This window comes from Gobio gobio, assembly GCF_949357685.1.
Source record: "Gobio gobio genome assembly, chromosome: 11".
In the NCBI taxonomy this organism is placed as follows: Eukaryota; Metazoa; Chordata; class Actinopteri; order Cypriniformes; family Gobionidae; genus Gobio; species Gobio gobio.
This window is the reverse complement of record NC_137104.1, coordinates 52,176,130-52,200,599: the sequence shown is the minus strand read 5'-3', so window position 1 is coordinate 52,200,599 and position 24,470 is coordinate 52,176,130. Positions and strand designations below refer to the sequence as shown.

Below are 24,470 nucleotides of genomic sequence, written 5' to 3'. Positions count from 1 at the left end.
TTGAGCTTTTTTTATATATATAACTGAAATGTCGACACGTCCTCTCCAGCAGCTTGAATGTTCCCCGTTGCCATGGCAACTCTCAACGGCCACCAGGACTTATACAGTTTTATAAAAGCTATTTATTATTTGTTGTAAAGTGTAAGAATCACCTCAGTTCAGAAAAATAAATTCTGTCAGGCACAGTTGAAGCCCAGGACAAACGCTGTCAAGATGAGATGGTGTAGTCAGGCTATGTCTGTGTCATTATTCAAACATTATGTTCATAACTTGTTACGAAATAAAAAAGTTTAATACCTCAGAAAAATGAACTTTCCTCTCTTGTGAACATTAGCCTGGTGTGAGCGCGGCGCACACTCTTATGTTGAGGAGGCGAGCGCTGTATATCACGTCACAGAAAGACGTGCACTCACAGTAATCGGATCAGAACGTTTACATGGTGGAATTTTTCGTTTGATTGGTTCATGAAAAGGTTTATCCCACCCCTCTCAAACCCATTACAATTTCATTCAGTTTGGGCATTTTTATTCTGATTGAGGTGTTTATATGGAGCATTTTCATTCGCATTGGACTTTTAAACCGATTACAGTGCTCCATTTAAACGCACCTACTGCTCAGCATCAGCAGTTTCACTGGCCACAATTTTGACCGATACAATGAGGTAAACTGAGATATTTTTAATATAATCTCACAATTTGTCAGCTGGTTTATTAGGCTGCTGTCACTTTAAGAGCTGACGAACAGATCCATTACCAGTGTTGGGGAAATTTACTTTGAAAAGTAATGCATTACAATATTGCATTACTCCCTTAAAAAGTCACTAAGGTCCTGATCAGACAGAATGCGGTTTTGCAGTGAGAGGCGCCTTTTTTTAATAGATTTGTGTTAGCAGTGAGCGTTAAGCGTGCTGTTTGTCGCGTTTTTGAAGGAACGGAAAAGCACCCAACGCCTTCGCGTTTTTTCCCCCTTGTCCAATCGAATGAATGGAGAGGCGGGCCTTCTGTTGTGGTGACGGTTATCTTGATTACTGTGTGTTCACACACGAGCTCCGGTGAGAGCGGTGCGGCGCGTCTTTGACGATTTTGGCGTCGAGGAGAGTTGAAATCAACTTTATGGTAATGAGCTATGATGCGGTTCGACAGCAACCAATCGGAATGTAGAAGATTTGCAACTATAATTGTTAAGTTTTCCATCGATCAGTTTTTTTTTTCACATTTTAATGATTTCATGGGGTTAACTTATACGGTTATACCCTACCTGTGGTCAGTCAGGTTGCCTAGAAGCATTTTTTTAAAAACACAGCGCACTACTTTTTTCTAAATTAAAAAACGTCAAGCAAAAAAGGCAGTGCAGTGCGCCTCATGTTTTCAAACACGTTCTGTCGTTGGGCGTTTAGATCTAAAAAAAAAAGTTACTTTTTTAGAAAAGTAATGCGTTACGCAACTTTTGTGTTACTTTTTCTCAACTGGGCTGGGCTTGGTTTTTTTTTAATAACAAAACATTTCTATTTTTTTGCAAATGTAAAGACCCCTTCATACCAAAATTGAAATAATAAGCCTCAGGCTGAGGTAAAATGCAAATTCACACGTATACAACAGAGGGCATAGCTCAAAAAACCTTTTTAGCTGTTCTGCCATTCTGGATAATGGAAGAATAGGACACGTTTTACCAATAAAAACTAAAAATCTAGTCATTTGTGCTCATGGTTTAACTGAATCATTGAAGGTCAGCAGCAAGACATTGGTCAATAAAGTCAAATATTTGTTTTATTTAACATTTATTTATTGGTTTGCATAGTATTCGGATTTTGCATTTGACTGATTTTATTCATTTTGAGGAATACTGAATCTTTATTGTGCAAATGAGATGAATAACACAACGCCTCGTGCACTTTTTCTCAACATGGGGACAAGAGAGCTGTCAATCAAATAAATGTGAAAAAATAACTCCGATATTTTGTTGTGAATTTGAAAAGTAATGCATTACTTTACTAGTTACTTGAAAAAGTAATCTGATTACGTAAGTCCAGTTAATGTAATGCGTTACCCCCAACACTGACCATTACACTGTTACACATGCGTTTCCTTTCTGACTGTTTACGTGAATACTCACCAAGACCGGCATTTTCACATTATTTAGTGTGTGTTTGACTGTTTAAGCGGAATAAGCAGCGAAAAATAACTCCACTTAGTGCTGAGAGGCGGCTTTGTGTAGGTGTGAGCACAAAATCTGCGGGAATGAGTAAAATTATGCAAGATACGCGCAATTCGAAATTCAAGCTCTGTAACGCCGACAAAATTAAAAAAATGAAGCTAGTGAGTGAAGGGAGGCGGGTTTGTGTGTCACTCGCTGTCAGAGAGATGAGAGAGAAACAGCAGCTGGTATTATCTGTTCTGCGGAAAATGAGTTTCAGATACTTCAGTATCGATATGTGTTGAAAAATCGATATTTTTGACATTATTATTTCAGATGCCTTTTTAAAAGAATACAATTAAAAAATGTATATATTATAAATCAAATTCAACCTGTCAAAGTGGCTAGTAGGAGTGACTGCGTTACACGCCAATGCTGAAATACACACGCATTTGACCGGTTGGCGACTTTTAAGGTCCAGAAAGGCAGTAAAGACATCGTTAAAATAGTCCATGTGACTCCAGCGGTTCAACCTTAATGTTATGAAGCGACAAGAATACTTTCTGTACGCAAACCCCCCCAAAATAATGACTTTATTCAACAATCTCTTCTTGTCGCTTCATAACATTACGGTTGAACCGCTGGAGTCACATGGTCTATTTTAACGATGTTTTACTGCCTTTCTGGACTTTGAAAGTGTTACTTAAACAGCTGTCTATGGAGGGGTCAGAGAGAATATCTTCATTTGTGTTCAGAAGATGAACGAAGGTCTTACAGGTTTGTAACGACATGAGGAGAGGAATTAATGACTGAATTTACATTTTTGGGTGAACTAACCCTTTAATGTCAAGCCCTGTATAAAACATTTTCCAATACTCTTTTTACTTCTTCAATTCTTCATTTTGACCCGGAGAGGATTTAGCTTTTCCTAAAATTGCTTGTTAATGTAATCACATTGGACTAAAACTTACTGACTTCACTCTCACAGGGAATAACAATTTTTTCGCTCCTTGTTAAACTTGTGGTGTTCTCGATGAGAATGTCCAGCATACAGAAAATTGCATATTAAAAAGTCTCGTTATGCAATGTTATTGCCAAATATTGTATTCAATCTTTTTGTCGACTTGTTTTCTTTGGATTAGCACAGATTTTGCATTTCTTTTTGGAGCTGATTGATTATAGGCCTCATTAATCGGAGAGTTTTCTGAGGTGAATAAGCTCGAGTGAACTTTCCTCTGAGGTGCATCGGCTCACGTTAATAAAGCCGACGATCAATCAGCTCCAAAAAGAAATATAATACCTGTGCTAATCCAAAGAAAACAAGTTGACAGATTGAATCCAATATTTTGTGATAATGTAGCAAAATGAGGGATTTACAAGCAAAAGGACTTTCAACACCGCTCAAGTGTTTCTGTTCATCATCCCTTCATGCTAACGTTTGGCTTCAGAGGAATATAAACAGTGCACGAGTCACATGAACTACTGTGATCCTGCTTTTTGAAAGTGGTCTTGTTTTCCAGTACAAATATCCAAGCAAAAACATACAGTTAGGATGCAAAATGGCACGTAATCTTTTCTGAGAAATGTATCAGTTCTTCTTAAAGCACTTATATAAGAGAAACCTGAATGAGACCTGCTGTAAAACAGACGTTTGACTGTTGAAATGGGGATTTTTATGTTTTGTTGTTGTTTATTTTTTTATAATATGCTGAATACGAACACGCATACATCAGTGTGATGATTTATAACCGCTCTTTCCTGAGTGTTTGACATGTCTGTCATCTCATCCCTCTGTTTCTCTCTTTCATCCTGAGCTTTAATTCTGATCTAAACGCCCAATCTCTCACTTTTCTCTTTAACAACCAGCCGAATGCTATGGATTAGACGCAGGTAACGCCATCCCTCTGTCTGTGTGCTTCCTCTTTCTTTTCTCTCTGTCTCTGTCTCAGTTTTGCCATGTGCTTTTGTTTGTTGTAGTAGAAGGTCCTTCTCGTATCATTGGCAAATGCAGGTTTTCATAAAATGTGTAAAATTGTGTCTTGTGGGATTCAAACCTTTGACCTTGCGTTGTCAGTGCTACGATCTACCAGTCAGTCTGGGGTAGAAAAGTATTTTAACGCCCAAAACATGACACACAGCATTATTAAGGCTTTATATTATTAGTAAGGATCTTAATATTATTATTAATTAAAATAATGATTATTATTAATAACCAATTTATATATTTATGAGATGACATACTCTGTATAACTGAAAACCTGCAGAAGTCATTGATATGTAGACAATGAGATTTGCTCATTTATATTTCTTAGTTGTTGTTTGTTTGCTTGTTTTAATTAATGTGCATTTTTTGTTATTTTTGTATTTTTTTAAGTACGCATTCAATTGAACAAAAATCACAGTAAAGACATTTATATTGTTACAAAATATTTATTTATGCATTTTATACATTTTTATTTTGCTGTATCATGATTTTTACAGAAAATGTAAGACTTAGTCAGGATGAACTCCATATTTAATATGTCTGGTATGTTTGTGCTGTTGCATAATATTAATATTCATCTTTGTTCATCTTAATATTTATAACCAGTTTTTTGTCATCTACATTTTCAATCTCTCACAGCCTCGTCTTCATTTGTGTACTGTTAAATATGGCGTCCACCCTGACTAAGGCCTTTTCTTCATGACCTCAGTGTTTCTAAACCGGCAATTGGCAACTTTGAGAGCGTTTGATGAATCGCTGAGCTGTAAATATTGTGCAGTGCAGCATGTCGTTCCTCTGAACATGCTCAGGGTTTGTGATGTGTGTAGCTTCCTCTGATGTTGAGCTTCAGGTTTGTGACGTTTGGTTCCTTGTGTCTTTCGTCTGTAGCTCAGGACTATGAGATCCAGCGGGACAGAATCGAGCTGGGACGGTGTATCGGCGAGGGGCAGTTCGGTGACGTCCACCAAGGGGTTTACATCAGTCCGGTAAACTGCATATTCATCATCCACACAGTCCAAACAACAGCCCATACCAAACAAACACTGTCAGAGCCCGGAGGACTGATTCACCGCTGGATCCTTCCAGAGTTTCCAATGGGGTTTATAATGGGCTTTTGATCTATGAGTAAAATAGAGCCTGTGGTAAACATAACCTGACCATACTTTGAAGTTTTGTCCTACAATATAAACTGCACAAACAAGCAGTTATGTTTATTTTTGAAGACGTATGTTTCTAATAAGTGACTAGATAAGACCGTTTGGGGTGTGAGTGTGTGTAGTTTACATCGTAGGACAAAATGTCAAGGTATGTTTACCACAGGCTTTATTTTACTCTCAAATAGGGTTGGGTATCGTTTGGGTTTTTTTCGATTCCGGTGCCAAACCGATACTTTTAAAACGGTTCCGGTGCCTAAACGGTGCCTGAACCGATACTTTTTTTTTTTTTTAAAAGGCCACCAAACGAGGTGGATGACATTAAATGGCTTTTTATTTATTTATTTATTATTTAAATTGAACCATTTATTAAAAGTTTAATGTATACTTAAATGTATGAATATAAATAAATACAAAACACAATTTACTTATTTACAAATGATAATTGACTTATTTACAAATTCACAGTAAAACCTAAGCCACCTAACCCAACTACAACAAGCCTAATATAACTCTAAACAGTTACAGTAATAACAGCAGGCGTCTGTATTCTTGCTCTGCTACAAACCAGCTTCGAGCTTCAGCTTTATTTTGAAATATGATCATATTCTCTGGCTAAATATTTTTGAACGCATCGCCTTAAAGTTTCCATGGTGACGCGTCATGTTTCTCACATGACACACAGCAGCCGCAATAGCGCTGACAGCTCAGCTGTATCGGGTTTATTTTGTTTTTTCTTTTTATTCAAAATATTCACCAACTTCTTAACTGTGTCACGAACTATCTGATGTTCAAATGAGTGAGTCAATGTGTGTAGTTGATCTATAAAGCGCAATGGGCGGCGCCATGTTAGTTTGCGCCTCAGAATCGGATCTGTCGGATTTACAACACTTGAGTTCATTCTCGTCTTACGAAATACATGAAAGTAAGTGACCAGTGAACTGGAAGAAGAACAGAGTAAACTATATAGTTACTATATAATGTGCATGTATCTGATGTGAATAAAACATGTAACGTTAACGTTAGTCAAATTATAACCGTCTGAAAGGATTGTCATTGCCGCTTTCATAGACATCAGTGTGTGTTTTTTGCTAGTAGCCTACTTATGAGCATTTAAATGTCTGAAACCTGAAATAAACATGATGTCGTTGAAAACACTGAATAGTTGTCATGAGTTGTGATGTGACCAGCGCTGAGCGTCTGTCTCTGGCTCAGCCAAAGCGCGAAAGCACGTTTGAATTTTGGCACCGAAATGAGGAACCGAAATCTGCGTTCTGATTCGGTCCGGTACATACCGGTTATATAAGTACCGGTGCCATATTGGAACCGGATTTCGGTACCCAACCCTACTCTCAAATTAAAAAACCCTTTTATAAAAACCCATTGGAAAATCTGGAAGAAAACAGCGGCGAATCTGATGTCATCCCTGCTCCGCTCTGAGCATTGTTAGAAATGTCATATAAACTATTATTTAGCATTAAAAGTAGCTAATCTTAAATACATTAAAGGTGCAGTGTGTGAATTTTAGCGGCATCTAGTGGTGAGGTTGTGAATTGCACCCGTCCACCCCTCCCTTTCAAAGCACATAGAGAAGCTACGGTGGCTGACACAGGACAAACATGGCGTCGTCTGAGACAGCAGAGAGTGACTAGCGCTCTGTAGAGAAGTTTGTCCGTTTAGGGCTACCGTAGAAACATGGCGCCGCAAAATGGCGGCTTCACTGTAAGGGACCCGCGGTGTGTGTAGATAGAAACGGCTCATTCTAAGATAATAAAAACATAACGCTTCATTATGTAAGGTCTTTATACTCCACTGGAAACATAGTTATGTGTATTATATTGCATTTCTGTCAATAGATCTTCATAAATACTACACACTGCACCTTTAACTGTAGTTTTCAATGCATCCTTTAAGCTTAACCTTAACCTTGTTATGAAAGTTATTTGATCAAACAAAATATTTTTCTTTCATGGAAGTTTATTAGTAAGAACAAATAAGTTTAGCAAGTTAGAACAAGTCAACATTTGGTCCCAAATTAGCTAACAAACTAACAGTTTGAGATCTTAAATTAGGCAAAATCTAACGCTGTTACCCATTCTTGTGTTTTTTCAATCTTCTTTTTCAATAATTATATTTTTCAAATTTAAAATAATTTTAAAATGATTATTTAAAACACTTCAAATTAAAATGATAATTTTTATAATTATTTAAAAAAAAGAAAATGTCTTATATTTAAATAAATAAATTTTGAATTTAAAATAAAAAAATGTAAACTATAAATAAATATATTATATTGTTTAAATATATTACACACACACATATATATATAATATACACATATGTAAATAAAAACTTTTATGTTAGATGCGATTAATCAATTGGACAGCATTAATTTTATTTATAGATTTTTTTGTATATTTTATTGATTTTTATCAGAATTATTTATTTGTATATTATATGTTTATTGTTAAAAAAATAATAATGTCACACAAATCAGGGTTTTAAACTGTATTTATAATCTACAATTGTATTGTATTTTATGCCCCATTCCCTTGTCACCTGTTCTTCACTGTGTTCTGAAGCTATAATGCCAGTGTTTGTTCACATGTTTTTGAGTCGCATGTGTTTGACATCATCATGTGCTGTACCTTATAGGAGATTCCATCATTATCGGTGGCCATTAAGACGTGTAAGAACTGCACTTCCGACAGCGTGCGTGAGAAGTTCCTTCAGGAAGCTCGTGAGTATTTTAGGCAACACTTCACACTAGTGACCTACATCTGAATTATTTTTAGCTGATGCAGTTCCACTTTGAGAAGTTATTCCATCTGAACACATGATGCATAGTAGAGTAATTTTCACAAGTTGAATATGAGGAAGTCACTATTGACACAGAGAAGTCAGAATCCCACAAAACCAGTGTGATTTTGCAAAAGCGATTTTGCATGAGAGTGCTTATGTGATTTCACGTTTGACAGTGACGATGCGGCAGTTCGACCATCCGCACATTGTGAAGTTGATTGGAATAATCACTGAAAATCCCGTCTGGATCATCATGGAGTTGTGCACGCTTGGAGAGGTGAGACTTGCTGCCTATTTTAAAGGTTGTAATGTTTGTTTGGAGTCTCTTATAACAGGTTTACATGCATCCAAGGTCAAAAAACACACATTTTCTCATAACACACACTGCGGCGTCAGTGCTTTTCTCTCAGTGTCTGAAACGGTTCGATGAAGGATTCAGTCGCTCTAAATTCCGCCATTTTGAGAGCCTGCTCTGCTCTGATTGGGCAGAAGGCCTAATCTGTTGTGATTGGTCGACAAATTCAAGCGTGATGAAACAAAAGTGAAGAAGCACACACACAGAAAGACGCTTCAGACAGAGACAAAACCACACATATTTATGTTTTATTGTATATCCTGGAAAGCACAGTCTTAAAAAGTGTTAAATGCATTTAAACAGTTGGGGAAAAAAATGCATGTGTGTCAAGTCTTAAAGTGACAGCAGCCTAATAAACCTAATTAAAGTGACAGCAGCCTAATAAACCTAATTAAAGTGACAGCAGCCTAATAAACCTGTAGCCAGGTTTGCATCCAAAGTTGTTGTTTGGTTTTTTTTGCGAAAAAAGGTTTAGCGCAGGGGTGTCCAACCCTGGTCCTGCATTTAATGGTGCATTAAATCTATTATTTTCATATTATTTTGGATTTAAAATTATTTTATTACTATTGGTAAGAATGAGATGCGTTACCTCTCAAACATCATTCATCCTTGCTTATATGTTTTTTCTTGATTACACATCTTAATTTGATGTTATTCTTTATTTTATAACAAATTAAAATGTATTCGTTTTGTTCTGAGGATGAAAAAGTCAAATTGCATTTTGTAGACTAAAAAATGTGGTGCTGATTTAAAATGTTAAGTTTAATCAACTTAAAATGTGAAGTATTCATCGTGTGTTGGAAACCAAACGCTTATTAGTATTTCTGAATCTCAGCTCTTGACACGGTGATATGAAGAGTAACGATGGCGTCGGTTTTACCGTATCAATTAAATCCCAAGTCTCTTCCCTTGGAAGTGCAGCAAAGCTTTGGCAGCAGAAAACCGCGTCTTCTCAACATGAACTACACAAACCAATCTCTTCCGGTCTCAGCTACAGCTACAGTGTTTGAGGGCGGGGCAAAGGAGACCGTGTTCATGAGCAGCCAATGAAGACCATAGGCCGGTATATTGCAGATATGGTACAAGTGTCATTTCAGGCAGTTTAGAATCGCTTCTGTCGATTTATCGTGTGTTTTGATCTTTGCAGTCATGTCTGAAAAAGCACAATAGGGGCCCTTCAAACTCTGCTTTCAGACTCGCCGCAGAAGCATCTGGAAATCACTGTTGTGTTTATTTTTAGTTGAGGTCGTTCTTGCAAGTGAGGAAGTACAACCTGGACCTGTCCACGCTGATTCTGTTCGCCTTCCAGCTGAGCACGGCGCTGGCGTACCTGGAGAGCAAGCGCTTTGTGCACCGGTGAGCATCACCACTGCAGTCTGAAGATCTTCACAAGCGCAAAACTCTTTTCTGATAAATGTGTGTTTTCCGCAGGGACATAGCTGCCAGGAACGTGTTGGTGTCTTCCCAGGATTGTGTGAAACTTGGTGACTTCGGTCTCTCCCGTTATATGGAGGACAGTTCCTATTACAAAGGTAATTCAGACTGCATTTTACTTGGCATTTAACAAGCAATTAACCACAATGCTTCATAATGTGTGTTAATATGTATGTGCAGTAAACACTACAACAAGTCACAGAGGTTTTCATTATACCAGGTGAGGAATAAAGGTACAAAAGGTTAAAAAATTTAACTTCATGTGCCTGATTATAACCCCTCAAAAGGTTATAATAGTTATAGCAAGAAATAGGCATGCCCTGAATAAGGAAATAGCGGCCTCTGGTGGAGAGAGAAGGCATATTTGATTTGTTTATAGTCCATAAACAACTTGTGCCCTATTTTAATGCTCTTAGCGCATGGCGCAGGTACACTTAGGCCATGTCCCAATCCACTTTTGCTAGGAAAACAACGGAAAAAAGCGGTCTGTGCGCAAGCTACATGGTCTAAAAGGGTTGTGCCTAGTCTCTTAATGAGTCATGGGTGTGTTTTGGGCGTAACTTGCAATAAACCAATCAGAGTCCCTTTCCCATTAAAAGCCATTTGTGCTCACGCCATAGCATATTCACTATTAACATGTGAGCGGAAAGACTGAACGCTTCTCCAGAGAGGAATCCTTTTATTTTTTATATTTAAATGTGTGTGTGCTGCTGCTGCTGCGCGTCCCTGTGTGTGTAATAAGCAGAGTGTATGTGCGTTGTGCACTCGCCTATTGGCTTATATTACTAACACACTCTTTAAATAACACAAAAATACTGCACTATTGACTTTAGTGGCATTTTATATTTAAACTACGTGACGCCAGACGTGAACATGAGAACTGCGTCTGCCTGAAACTAGCAAAAAACACTTGCACCTACGCCTTGTCTGTAAAATGTTTTTGGTCTGCTCAATTGTTAATGTCATGAGAGAATGATTTTTCTCAGGAGAAAGTCTGATGGACTTTGTAAGATGGAGCCAGAAAGTACATTTAAATATTCTTTTATAAAGTGGTATATACAAAATAGTTTAGTCTTTTTATGTAGAATATTTTTGATTGTTTGTATTCAGTATTGTTTGTTGAGTCTGTATCTGTCATGTAATCCATGTGAAGCTGATATGGCAAAACATGTAAAAACAAGCAGTGTGTAAACATTAGTGTGTGTTTTCCAGCTTCTAAAGGGAAACTGCCGATCAAATGGATGGCTCCAGAATCCATAAACTTCCGTCGGTTTACCTCAGCCAGCGACGTCTGGATGTTTGGTAACTGCTATTCTGAGAAATTAATATTTCATTATGCTGTTTCTTACAGTTTGACCATTCTTGGGCACCATAAACATACGCTTTGAACACCATCATTCTGTTATTAATACAATTTGCAATTCATATATTGTTCTGTAATAATTGTTTTATTATGTCTCTTTGTGATCATGAGGCAGATTTGTGATCTGTGTCTCTCCTCTCAGGTGTGTGTATGTGGGAAATCCTCATGTTCGGCATCAAGCCCTTCCAGGGCGTGAAGAATAATGATGTCATCGGGCGGATAGAGAACGGCGAGAGGTTAGCGATGCCCCAAAACTGTCCCCCGACCCTCTACAGCCTCATGACCAAATGCTGGGCATACGACCCCAGCAAACGCCCGCGGTTCACTGAACTCAAGACTCAGCTCAGGTCAGTGTGTGTGTGTGTGTGTGTGTGTGTGTGTGTAGACAGCTTTACTCATGCTTGTCTTCGTTTATAAAGATATTTTGGATAAAAGTGTCTTCTAGATGACAGCGCTCATGTAGTAAAGCAGCTGTTGTACAGATAATGTGATGCTTTTCTTGGGTTCTGACACTAGAGGTCTCTGTTTAGCTTTCAGTGTCACAGTCACTCCAGAATAATCACAGATATCATTTTTTGTTGACCTCTAATGTTCAACAAATTAATAATTTATAATGATTCATTAATAACAAATAATTGATTAAGTCAACATGGTGAATGAACACTTGTGCATTGTTTTGTTGTACTTTGGTGATCAGCTGTGTTTGGTGAAAGGACATTTTACTCAACATAAAATACAAGATGTATATAACAATTATTACAGAACAATATATGAAAAATAAGTTATATTACGGTATATTTAAAACATAATTTTATTCATCAGAGCTGATAGCTTGTAATCTAATCTAATTACTGTCCTAATCTACATAGATGCAAAAAAGAAAATAGAAAATATAGTGTCTCACACATCCAAATCATGTGTAGGTGTGTAGGTTAAAAGTGATAGTGAAGAAATGTATAAATCCCACACACTACTCAAACTTACATCATCACAAAACATTTAATTCACAACGTTTCAGAAAGTCGACCCCTTGTTGCTTAAGTCTGAACAAGTGTTTTTGTGTATCATTTGCATTTCATTTTGTTGTACTAGCACTAAAAAGCTTTTTGCACTGCAAAAAAAAAGATATTTTCCTGTACAAATATCAAGATGCTTTTACTTGAGACACAAAATGACTTCAGATATTTGAAAATAATTCTCAAAATTAAGTGAGTTTATGCTTAAAACAAGAACAAATACAGGCTTAGAAAAATGATCTTGATTCAAAGCAAACACTAGTTTATTTTTGTTACTCCATGGGCAGATTTTTTTTCTTGTTTTAAGTATAGTCATCACAAAGTCAAGTAAATGTGTCTTTATTTAAGAATGTTTAGATGTTTGTACTGAAAAATACAAAAAAAGGCAAAAATACTAACTAAGAAAATCGTCTTTGTCAGGAAGTAAAATAGAAAGACATATTCTATTAAACTTCCCAAACATCCATTTTACTGAATGCACATCACATTGTAATTCAAACACTTAAACAGGAACTTCCCACGGGGACTTAATGTGTCAGAAAGATAATGAACAATGCTGTTTCTGGAACAGTGAGTGACTACAGATTCATGTCTTTAAAGCTACACTGTGTAACTTTTTTAGTTTATTCTTAGCTAAAAACACTTAGTTCTTTCAAAAATATATGTGCTCATTAATGTATATTTACTTCTTTCAAGTAATAAAGTATTCTCGTAAGTTTATAATATGCTATTGAAAATACATACGGGTGAGGGGTTCGAATGCAGGTCGCCATGTTGCTCCTCCATCTTGAAAGTACATTAGCCAAAGAGGGACATTCCCGTAAATTCAAGCTTAACCTTTCGCGTTTTAACACTCAATGGCACCGTGTCGAATGTGGACGAGGTCGAGCTGGAAGCCATGTTAATCTTGGACTAAATCGGCCACTGTAGGAGTTAAAACGAAATCGGAATTGAGAGGAACAGAAACTAAAATTCACTGGATGGTCATATACCTTTTCACCACTAGATGGGGGAAAATATCACACAGTGTAGCTTTAACAAAACTGTCACTCAGTGAAATCGATGCTGGTTTGACTATGCATATCCAACTGATCCACTGACTCCTCTCTCTCCCTGCAGCACTATCCTGGATGAGGAGAAGGCCCAACAGGAGGAGCGTTTCCGTATGGAGATGAGGAGACAAGTCACCGTGTCCTGGGACACTGGCAATTCAGACGAGGCGCCTCCTAAGGTGAATCTCCTCAACCCAGCATGCTCATGCCCAGAATATATCAGTGACATATACACCGATCAGGCATAACCAGGTGAAGTGAATAACACTGATGATCTCTTCATCTCCTGTTAGTGGGTGGGATATATTAGGCAGCAAGTGAACATTTTGTCCTCAAAGTCGATGTGTTAGAAGCAGGAAAAATGTGCAAGCGTAAGGATTTGAGCGAGTTTGACAAGGGCCAGATTGTGACGGCTAGACGACTGGGTCAGAGCATCTCCAAAACTGCAGCTCTTGTGGGGTGTTCCCGGTCTGCAGTGGTCAGTCTCTATCAAAAGTGCTCAGAGGAAGAAACAGTGGAGAACCGGCCACAGGGTCATGGAGGACCAGTGGAGAACCGGCCACAGGGTCATGGAGGACCAGTGGAGAACCGGCCACAGGGTCATGGAGGACCAGTGGAGAACCGGCCACAGGGTCATGAAGGACCAGTGGAGAACCGGCCACAGGGTCATGGAGGACCAGTGGAGAACCGGCCACAGGGTCATGAAGGACCAGTGGAGAACCGGCCACAGGGTCATGAAGGACCAGTGGAGAACCGGCCACAGGGTCATGAAGGACCAGTGGAGAACTGGCCACAGGGTCATGAAGGACCAGTGGAGAACCGGCCACAGGGTCATGGAGGACCAGTGGAGAACCGGCCACAGGGTCATGAAGGACCAGTGGAGAACCGGCCACAGGGTCATGAAGGACCAGTGGAGAACCGGCCACAGGGTCATGAAGGACCAGTGGAGAACCGGCCACAGGGTCATGAAGGACCAGTGGAGAACCGGCCACAGGGTCATGAAGGACCAGTGGAGAACCGGCCACAGGGTCATGAAGGACCAGTGGAGAACCGGCCACAGGGTCATGAAGGACCAGTGGAGAACCGGCCACAGGGTCATGGAGGACCAGTGGAGAACCGGCCACAGGGTCATGAAGGACCAGTGGAGAACCGGCCACAGGGTCATGGAGGACCAGTGGAGAACCGGCCACAGGGTCATGAAGGACCAGTGGAGAACCGGCCACAGGGTCATGGAGGACCAGTGGAGAACCGGCCACAGGGTCATGAAGGAACAGTGGAGAACCGGCCACAGGGTCATGAAGGAACAGTGGAGAACCGGCCACAGGGTCATGAAGGAACAGTGGAGAACCGGCCACAGGGTCATGAAGGAACAGTGGAGAACCGGCCACAGGGTCATGAAGGAACAGTGGAGAACCGGCCACAGGGTCATGAAGGAACAGTGGAGAACCGGCCACAGGGTCATGAAGGAACAGTGGAGAACCGGCCACAGGGTCATGAAGGAACAGTGGAGAACCGGCCACAGGGTCATGAAGGAACAGTGGAGAACCGGCCACAGGGTCATGAAGGAACAGTGGAGAACCGGCCACAGGGTCATGGAGGACCAGTGGAGAACCGGCCACAGGGTCATGGAGGACCAGTGGAGAACCGGCCACAGGGTCATGAAGGAACAGTGGAGAACCGGCCACAGGGTCATGAAGGAACAGTGGAGAACCGGCCACAGGGTCATGGAGGACCAGTGGAGAACCGGCCACAGGGTCATGGAGGACCAGTGGAGAACCGGCCACAGGGTCATGAAGGAACAGTGGAGAACCGGCCACAGGGTCATGAAGGAACAGTGGAGAACCGGCCACAGGGTCATGGAGGACCAGTGGAGAACCGGCCACAGGGTCATGAAGGACCAGTGGAGAACCGGCCACAGGGTCATGGAGGACCAGTGGAGAACCGGCCACAGGGTCATGAAGGACCAGTGGAGAACCGGCCACAGGGTCATGAAGGACCAGTGGAGAACCGGCCACAGGGTCATGGAGGACCAGTGGAGAACCGGCCACAGGGTCATGAAGGAACAGTGGAGAACCGGCCACAGGGTCATGAAGGAACAGTGGAGAACCGGCCACAGGGTCATGGAGGACCAGTGGAGAACCGGCCACAGGGTCATGGAGGACCAGTGGAGAACCGGCCACAGGGTCATGAAGGACCAGTGGAGAACCGGCCACAGGGTCATGAAGGACCAGTGGAGAACCGGCCACAGGGTCATGGAGGACCAGTGGAGAACCGGCCACAGGGTCATGAAGGAACAGTGGAGAACCGGCCACAGGGTCATGAAGGAACAGTGGAGAACCGGCCACAGGGTCATGGAGGACCAGTGGAGAACCGGCCACAGGGTCATGGAGGACCAGTGGAGAACCGGCCACAGGGTCATGGAGGACCAGTGGAGAACCGGCCACAGGGTCATGGAGGAACAGTGGAGAACCGGCCACAGGGTCATGAAGGACCAGTGGAGAACCAGCCACAGGGTCATGGAGGACCAGTGGAGAACCGGCCACAGGGTCATGAAGGACCAGTGGAGAACCAGCCACAGGGTCATGAAGGACCAGTGGAGAACCAGCCACAGGGTCATGGAGGACCAGTGGAGAACCGGCCACAGGGTCATGGGCGGCCGAGGCTCATTGATGCTCGTGGGGAGCGAAGGCAAACAGACGAGCTACTGGAGCTCAAACTGCTCAAGAAGTTAATGCTGGTTCTGATAGAAAGGGCTCAGAATACACAGAGCATCTCAGTTTGTTGTGTATGGGGCGGCACAGCCGCTGACCAGTCAGGGTGCCCATGCTGACCCCTGACCTCCGCCAAAAGAGCCAACAGTGGCACGTGAGCACAAATGCTTCAGGAATGGTTTGAGGAGCACAACAGTGAGTTTGAGGCATTGACTTGGCCTCCAAATTCCCCAGATCTCAATCCAATCGAGCATCTGTGGGATGTGCTGAACAAACAAGTCCAATCCATGGAAGCTTCACATCGCAATTTACAGGACTTAAAGGATCTGCTGCTAACATCTTGGTGTCAGATACCACAGCACAGCTTCTAGTGGAGTCCATGCCTCGACGGGTCAGCAAAAGGGGGAACAACACAATATTGGAAATGTTATGCCTGATCGGTGTATATAAATCAGAGATCTTCAGTGCCCTGAACAGATCTACAGTAAGTGTGTGTGTGTTTATTAGTGAGTACTGGGCTTGTTTTAATCAGTGGTTTTGGTTTTCACAGCCCAGCCGACCTGGTTACCCGAGTCCTCGATCTAGTGATGGCTATTTCCCTAGTCCACAACATGCTGGTCAGCACAATCATTACCAGGTAACATTACTTAGGTGTACTTATAAATGCACACAAGTTGTGAAAGACTTCTTTGTCCTTCTGCTCACATACCTAATATTGTCACTGCAATGGAAAGCCTGTTATTCGCCCACCTGCTGGCGATTGTGACCTGAGAAAGGCTGATAGCCAAAACATCGGTTCAGTAAATGATGAGTTGTGCAGATGAACTGATTACTGCAGCCAAACACTCACAAAATACCCCCAAACATCCCAACATAAACATTCAACAAACACCCACTCATACTTCAGATAGCACAGCGCTTCTCTCCACGCAGACGCCCTGATTTACTTCTGTTTGGTGCATGCTGGCTGATTTAAAGGAGCATGTGATTCGCTGGCTTTCAGCTGGATCATCTGCAGTTATTCCACAGCTCCTCCGCGAGCGTCTCTGACAGCAGGCATTTCCTGTGGGCTCTTTCAAGACGCCTGCTATTGTTGACTCCAGATACATTCCATCAGCTCAAACACACTTGCACTCACACACACACACACACACACACACCACCGCTGTTATCGCCGCTCTGTTTTCATGCCTTAAAAGGCTTTTGTGCTCAATCTTGCCGGTTTGTATCAGGGTTGATTGTTAGCCGTTCTGAGAGGGAGTGAGAGGGTCTGAGCCGCTCTGGGGTCTTAAAGACGACCTGAAACGCTTTCATAACATAGTTTAGTTACATAATATGACATTTATGAGCGAAGGATTTTTAACAAGAATATAAATACCATAGTGCAGTATCAAATGGTAATATGGAAAAGTGCTACCAGTTTTTATCATTATCTGAAACTAAATCTATTTTTAAAAATTCTATTTTAAAAAATCTATAAAAAAAATGAAAATCTGAAATAAAATATAAATATTGGATGAAAAACTAACTAAAATACGTTGTAATTAATGGGGGGGAAAACTGAAATAAAAAATAAATTAAAACTATATAGAAATTTAGCTGTGGCAATTTAAAATAGCAAAAGCACAACTAATTAATATATAAATAAAGCAATTTCAAAGCTAAAATACAAAGAAATATTAGATGAAAACTAACTGAAATAAGTTTGTTGTAATTAAGTACTAAAATTACTAACTGAAATAAAATAAATTAATTAAAACTAAATGGAAATATAAAAAAACTAATAAAAATGACAAAAGCCCATTACAAAATTACAAAAAATAAACTAATAAAAATCTTAGATAAAATATAAATATTGGATGAAAAACCAACTACAATACGTTTGTAATTAATGGAAATAAAAAATAATTAAAACTAAATAGAAATGTAGCTGAATGAAAAATGGCAAAAGCACATATAAAAATATAATATAAATATAAAAATAAAGCAAATTCAAAGCTAAAATACAAAGAAATATTAGATGAAAAACTAACTGGAATACATGTAAGTTGTAATTAAGTACTAAAATTACTAACTGAAATAAAATAAATAGAAATATAAAAAACTAATAAAAATGACAAAAGCACATTACAAAATGACAAAAAATAAACTAAAATTAAATCTGATAAATGTAATTAATGGTAATTCAAAGCTAAAATAAAATATAAATATTAAAAACGAACTGAAATAAGTTTAATCTGTATGTAAGTACTAAAATTGGCAACTGAAAATAAAACTAAAAGTGCAATGAAAATCAATTAAAACTAATAAAAATGACAGGAGTGCATAACAAAATGATTAAAAATTAAATTAAAATAAAAAAATGAAAGCTAATTCAAAATATTAAATAAAAACGATAATAGTATATAAATAATACTTAAAATAACAGTATTATTATTTTTAGTATTTTTGACTGTTTTTATGAATAAATGTAAATGTGTGTGAACTCTATGTCCTATCCTCTGCCCAGGGGTCTGGATATCCCAGCGCACTTGTGCCCGGTGCAGGATTCCCACCGCAAGCCTCCATCCTCGACCCGCACGACACATGGAACCATCACAGACAGGAAGTTCCTGTGTGGTCTCCCAACATGGAGGTGTGTGAGCAGAAGAGAGCGCTTGTTCTGTGAGCGTACGCGCCTTCAGTCATAAACCCTGCTGTGTTTGCTGTGACAGGACGGGGGCGCTCTAGGGCGGAGTCAGGCCATGCCCACCGCCCACCTGATGGAGGAAACGCTGATGAAGCAGCAGCAGCAGATGGAGGAAGACCAGAGGTGGCTGGAGCACGAGGAGAGCTTCTTGGTACGGACACACTCACTGAAGTCTCACACACACCATTTAGTGCTGTCAAATTAGAGTTTGAGTTTTAAATATTAGTCGAATTAAAAATATAAATGGAAACTGACAAAGTCATGGAAATTTCTAGAGTGAAAATAAGAAATAAAGGTAAAATAAAAAGCATTAAATATTTAATTATAATAATTAAATAGTAAAAAAATTCTAAATGTTTATGGGAATTAAAAAAGAAAATATTCAGGGAATTAAAAAAATATGATTTTCAAGACTGAAAAAGTCGGGCAAATTTTATTTTATGTTTATGAATAGTAGTTTTATCAGTCATGCTATTTAATTTATTTGTATAAACAATTTAATTATTTTATGACTTCTTGTCAGCACACTCCTAAACTAAAATTATGTACTTAAAATCTGAATATTATTCAAATATTAGTATAATTTTAGTTTTTTTTTTTTTTAAATACAACTTTTGACAGCCCGAATACTTGTCTGTTTCATAAATTCTCAAATTTCATAAATATTTACTATATATAATGGTCATATTATACACTTTTCTAGCATTGTATTTTCCTCTCTAGCCCACTTATCATTTTAGAAAACATCTTAAAGTATATAATAAATAATATAACAATAAACAAAATAAAAAACTGAAATAAATATAAATGAATATGAATAAATAGGTTTATTGCACCTTTAGTTTATGATCATTTTCCACCCTTTATCTGACCTTTTCATACTGTACCTTTAAGACTGCTATATGTAAATGAGCTCTGTTATGATTGACCAGTCTCTGCCATCATTGCTGAATACTGAACAAGTGTCTTCATATGTAAATGTGAGCGGTCATATGTTAATGAGCTCGTGGTGGTGATGACATCATGAGTAATGTTAGCTTAGCTTCATAAATGGACTGGAAAGGAGGTTCAGAAAGTCAGTAAGTCACATGAAATATTGGAGATTAGCTGTAGAAATGCTGTTTGTCATGAAACCTCTCATAGCGGATCAGCTGTTGATGCTCTTCCTGCATTTCCTTTGGCTTGTCGGCCACTTTGAGTGTGTTTGGCATCCATATCCTGAGATTTTCACTGGTCGTTTGTGGGGATTGCGGAGAGAGGCGTTTAATGGGCACTTCCCAGATCTCCAGTTTAGATTTGAGGATTGGGATTTGACTGTAATATATATCAGTGGAAACTTGAGGAAACTCATGAGGGATCGCTTCACTTGGCAGCAAAGGTTTGTGGGAATCGGTGGAAACCCGTGTGGTTCGTGCCTTCCTGAGAAACGCTGGCATCTTCTCATTCTATAAGGAAAATATGAAAAGCGTTTCTCCAAAGGGAAGAATCAGCGTCTGGAGTGAACACTAGTGCACTGGATACTTCCTGAGCATATTACTCCAGTCTCATGAAGTCAGCATGTGCTAATGGCGATTTTTCAAAGTCCCAGTTGATTTATATAGAGCTTTATACAATATTGCTTCAAATTAGCTTTACAGTAATAAACAGAAAAACAGCTTCAGTCAGAAATTCAGTCATTTGAGTTTTAATATCAACCATAAAGCAGCTCTAGAGATGAGGATGTGTGGCATTATTAAGTTGACCTTATTCCAAATCAATACCTTTTACTGAATATAAACGTCTTTAATCCTCCAGTTGTCAGTCAAATCAAAATTATTCATAACAAATGAAGTAATCAGTGAAAGTTCAAAACAATCATAACTCATATTTGAAAACCGTTCAGGCTCTAAATCCACAATTGAAGCCGTTTCAAAATTACTAACGTGATTTTTTTTAAATGAAATTGAAAATGTAATATTTAAAAGTAATGTTTAAATATTTATAAAAAATGTTGGACATATTAATAAAATATTACAGATATAGATATTGTTATTATTATTATGTGTTTTATGTTTTTCAAAACCTTGAAAAATCTGGAAATTTTTAAATTGTGCATGATAATAAGAAATAAAGTAGCCTCTATTAATAATTTGTATTTATTTATTTTACGTTTTAAATAATGTAAATAATTGTCTATTAATGTTTGAAATAAACATTTTAATGTTCAAATTTAAATGTTTAAATTAATGCGGTCAAATTGTTTAATCATGATTAATCACATCTAACATAAAAAAAATGTAATAAATAAATAATTAAATAAATGTATTTTTTCCAGAGCTGTGTATATATATCATGTTTTTAAGAACATTAAATATTAAAATATAATACTTAAATATTAAAAAAATAAATAAACTATTACAGATATAAAAATGTTATAAAAATATAAATGTTCAAAGTAGTTGATGTTTTCCATTGCGAGCAAGTTCACCCTCGATTCGAGTCGTTTGGAAAGTAAATCAATGTCCAATAATCATCTGACAGAATAAATAACTCAAATATAATACAGTGTTCTTGCATTTTAATCTAATTTTGCATTAAAGTCGTCTTATTTCCCAGCAGTCTGATTAAATATCAGCTAAAACAAAACATGACTGATATCATTCGCTTCATTGACGGTTCATTCATTGCACTGGAAATGGAAAGTCAAGTCAAGCGCAATGCATTGTGGGATACATTACTCCATGCAGTTGTATCCTTGGCAAATTCAGAAGGTCATCTGGGATTTCCATGCATAAACATTTGCATTCTGGGTATTCGTTTCTTTTAAAAATAGTCATTGAGATGAGCCCGTGAGCGGAGCGTTTATCAGCATTCAGCAGCTCTGTGTGTGTGTGTGTGTGTGTGTGTGTGTGTGTGTGTGTGTGTGTGTGTGTGTGTGTGTGTGTGTGTGTGTGTGTGTGTGTGTGTGTGTGTGTGTGTGTGTGTGTGTGTGTAAAAACACTGGGAGGAAAGGAAAGCGTGGGATGTGCAAGAGGGGAAGAGACGTGTGTGTGTGTGTGTGTGTGTGTGAGAGAGAGAGAGAGGGAGGGAGGGAGAAAGAGAGCAGAGTGTTTTCTGCAGCAGGAATCTGAAGGCTTCTCACATGGAAACACACACACGCTCTTTCCTGGCCGTGGCGCGCTCACCAGCCCTCGGACGTCCCGCTCAGAGGATGCATCTCTTCAAGTTCTGCTTCGGGAAGCCGGTAACTGCACTTCCATAGGGATTGACCAGTTCTCCATGTTCTTCCCAGTTGTGGAGCTGTTCTAGACGGATGCATCGTCTGGAGGAATCTGAGGCTTTGGGAAGTTTGTTGATTCTGTCAGGCTTTGAGATCGCTCAGAACAGGAAGTGGAAAATCAGATTCAACTTTCACATTTTATACTGGGATCTGATCTTCAAGTCTGGGATAGTCATGCAGATGATGGGCATTTATAGAGGGAAAATGAGAAATCAAGTTTTTAAGAACATTAAATATTTAAAAATAATACTTCTAAAATAGTTCTAAATATGTATAAAATATTACAGATGTATATAATATGTTGTTTATTATTAATAGTAGTAGTCTGTATGTATTTGTGTTTTTCAAATGTGTATGAAAAGTTATGAAAATTAACATCATCTTAATAAGTTTTGTACATTTCTAAAGGGCAAATAAATAAAAAAATTTAATTGAACATGAAATATTTAAATGTAATATTAATTAAATATTACAGATGTATAAATATCAAAAGGTATATATTATTATATATTTATGTATTTTATGTTTTAAAAACATTGAAAAATCAGGGAATTTTAAGTTATATAAATTAATATAATCTTAATACAAGCATGATAATAAGAAATAGTGACCCCTATATAAATCATTTTTTATTTATTTTACTTTTTTATTTAAATAAAGAAATATGTAAATAGTTGTCAATTAATTTAAATGTTTAAATTAGTGCTGTCACATCAATTAATTGCATCTAACATACAAGTTTGAATATATATATATATCATTAAATTATTATTATTGTTTTGATTTGAATCTAATAATCACAAATGGACATCCATCAGTCATGTGATGTGTGAAGCTGCTGATGTCATCATCAGATGGATGTGTGAAGCATGATCTGGAGTGTGTATCTGATTAACGTGTGAGTGTGTTTGTTCAGAAGCCGGAGTCGAGGAACTCGAGGGGCAGTATCGACCGGGAGGACGGCGCTCTCCAGACCCCGGTGAGTTCCCATAATTCCCTGCTTGTTTTGGTTTCTTCCCCCGAGGGAGATTTACGGTGCCGTCGTGAGGACACAATCTGCTTCTCACTTCCTGTTCGAGTCGCAGCCAGTAATACCGATCGCACTGGGCCAAACCCAGCCAAGCGGCTGAGAAGAGCAGCCTGAAGGAGTGAATAAAGCGGAGCGCTGAAACCCTGAGGAGAGAGAGGGCAAATTAAAGGGGCATCATGGGAGCTTTACTGTGGCCACAGGCGGGAATCCCAGTGCCAGCTCATCTCTGACATATAACGAGTGAAACACACACTCAGACGCTTTACAGCCCATAATTACAGAAGAGGTGAAGAGACCACGTGTTTGCTCAGATTATTTGGGCGAAACTCATTTTTGGATTCGGCCTCTTAGGCCTGAAATATGCCTGGCTTTCCCACAAACTACCCACAATTCCACAGGGCCCCGGTGGGCAGCAGGAAAAGCAGTGTGTGTGTTTTTAAACGCTTGTGTGTGATTGTGTTTTCTTTCAGATGGGGAAGCAACAGGTTTACCAGCCGGTTGGGAAAGCAGGTATGAACTATCTGACTTAAGAAAATAAAAGGTGTGGAAATTTCTGTAGTGTATAGAATATATTCATATCATTTAAAACTTTAATAGAGGGATTTAAAGGGGAATTTTAGCAGCATCTAGTGGTGAGGTTGTGAATTGCACCCGCTCACCGCTCCCTTTCAAAGCACATAGAGAAGCTACGGTGGCTGACACAGGACAAACATGTTGTCGTCTGAGACAGCAGAGAGTGACTAGCGCTCTGTAGAGAAGTTTGTCCGTTTAGGGCTACCGTAGAAACATGGCGGCACAAAATGGCGGCTTCACTGTAAGGGACCCGCGGTGTGTGTAGATAGAAACGGCTCATTCTAAGATAATTAAAACTAGGGCTGGGCAAATTAACGCGTTAACGCGGGCGATTCATTTTTTCAGCCTAACGCATTAAAAATATTTAACGCAAATAACGCAGCGTCCGTTTTTATATCCATTTTTGCTTAGCGTTACATGATCATCATCACGCTCCTATTCATGTAAATGCTTCCAAGCGTGACAAGACACAAGAGAGCGCGCTGTATGCCAGTGTCCTGTCTGTGTGTGTGTGTGTGTCAGTGTCCTGTCTGTGTGTGTGTGTGTGTGTCAGTGTCCTGTCCTGTCTGTGTGTGTGTGTGTGTGTCAGTGTCCTGTCCTGTCTGTGTGTGTGTGTCAGTGTCCTGTCCTGTCTGTGTGTGTCAGTGTCCTGTCTGTGTGTGTGTGTCAGTGTCCTGTCTGTGTGTGTGTGTGTGTGTGTCAGTGTCCTGTCTGTGTGTGTCAGTGTCCTGTCTGTGTGTGTGTGTCAGTGTCCTGTCTGTGTGTGTGTGTCAGTGTCCTGTCTGTGTGTGTGTGTCAGTGTCCTGTCTGTGTGTGTGTGTCAGTGTCCTGTCCTGTCTGTGTGTGTCAGTGTCCTGTCTGTGTGTGTGTGTCAGTGTCCTGTCTGTGTGTGTGTGTGTGTGTGTGTGTCAGTGT

General features: G+C 39.3%; 1 protein-coding gene across 9 annotated transcripts in view; it reads left to right on the top strand.

Annotated features, from left to right (window-relative positions):
- ptk2aa (protein tyrosine kinase 2aa) overlaps nt 1–24,470 on the top strand; it is a 155,918-nt gene that overhangs the window by 121,977 nt on the left and 9,471 nt on the right. For 4 of the 9 annotated variants that reach the window (XM_079828402.1, XM_079828399.1, XM_079828397.1 and 1 more), the window contains 14 exons: nt 4,000–4,023; nt 5,006–5,103; nt 7,927–8,011; nt 8,250–8,350; nt 9,669–9,784; nt 9,860–9,960; nt 11,075–11,164; nt 11,368–11,572; nt 13,361–13,472; nt 16,555–16,641; nt 18,514–18,639; nt 18,719–18,844; nt 22,869–22,931; nt 23,453–23,492. In XM_079828402.1, coding sequence (XP_079684528.1) covers nt 4,000–4,023; nt 5,006–5,103; nt 7,927–8,011; nt 8,250–8,350; nt 9,669–9,784; nt 9,860–9,960; nt 11,075–11,164; nt 11,368–11,572; nt 13,361–13,472; nt 16,555–16,641; nt 18,514–18,639; nt 18,719–18,844; nt 22,869–22,931; nt 23,453–23,492 — 1,374 coding nt within the window. The remainder of the gene's footprint in view (nt 1–3,999; nt 4,024–5,005; nt 5,104–7,926; nt 8,012–8,249; nt 8,351–9,668; nt 9,785–9,859; nt 9,961–11,074; nt 11,165–11,367; nt 11,573–13,360; nt 13,473–16,554; nt 16,642–18,513; nt 18,640–18,718; nt 18,845–22,868; nt 22,932–23,452; nt 23,493–24,470) is intronic. The other 5 variants (XM_079828404.1, XM_079828400.1, XM_079828401.1 and 2 more) reach the window with 2 other exon arrangements.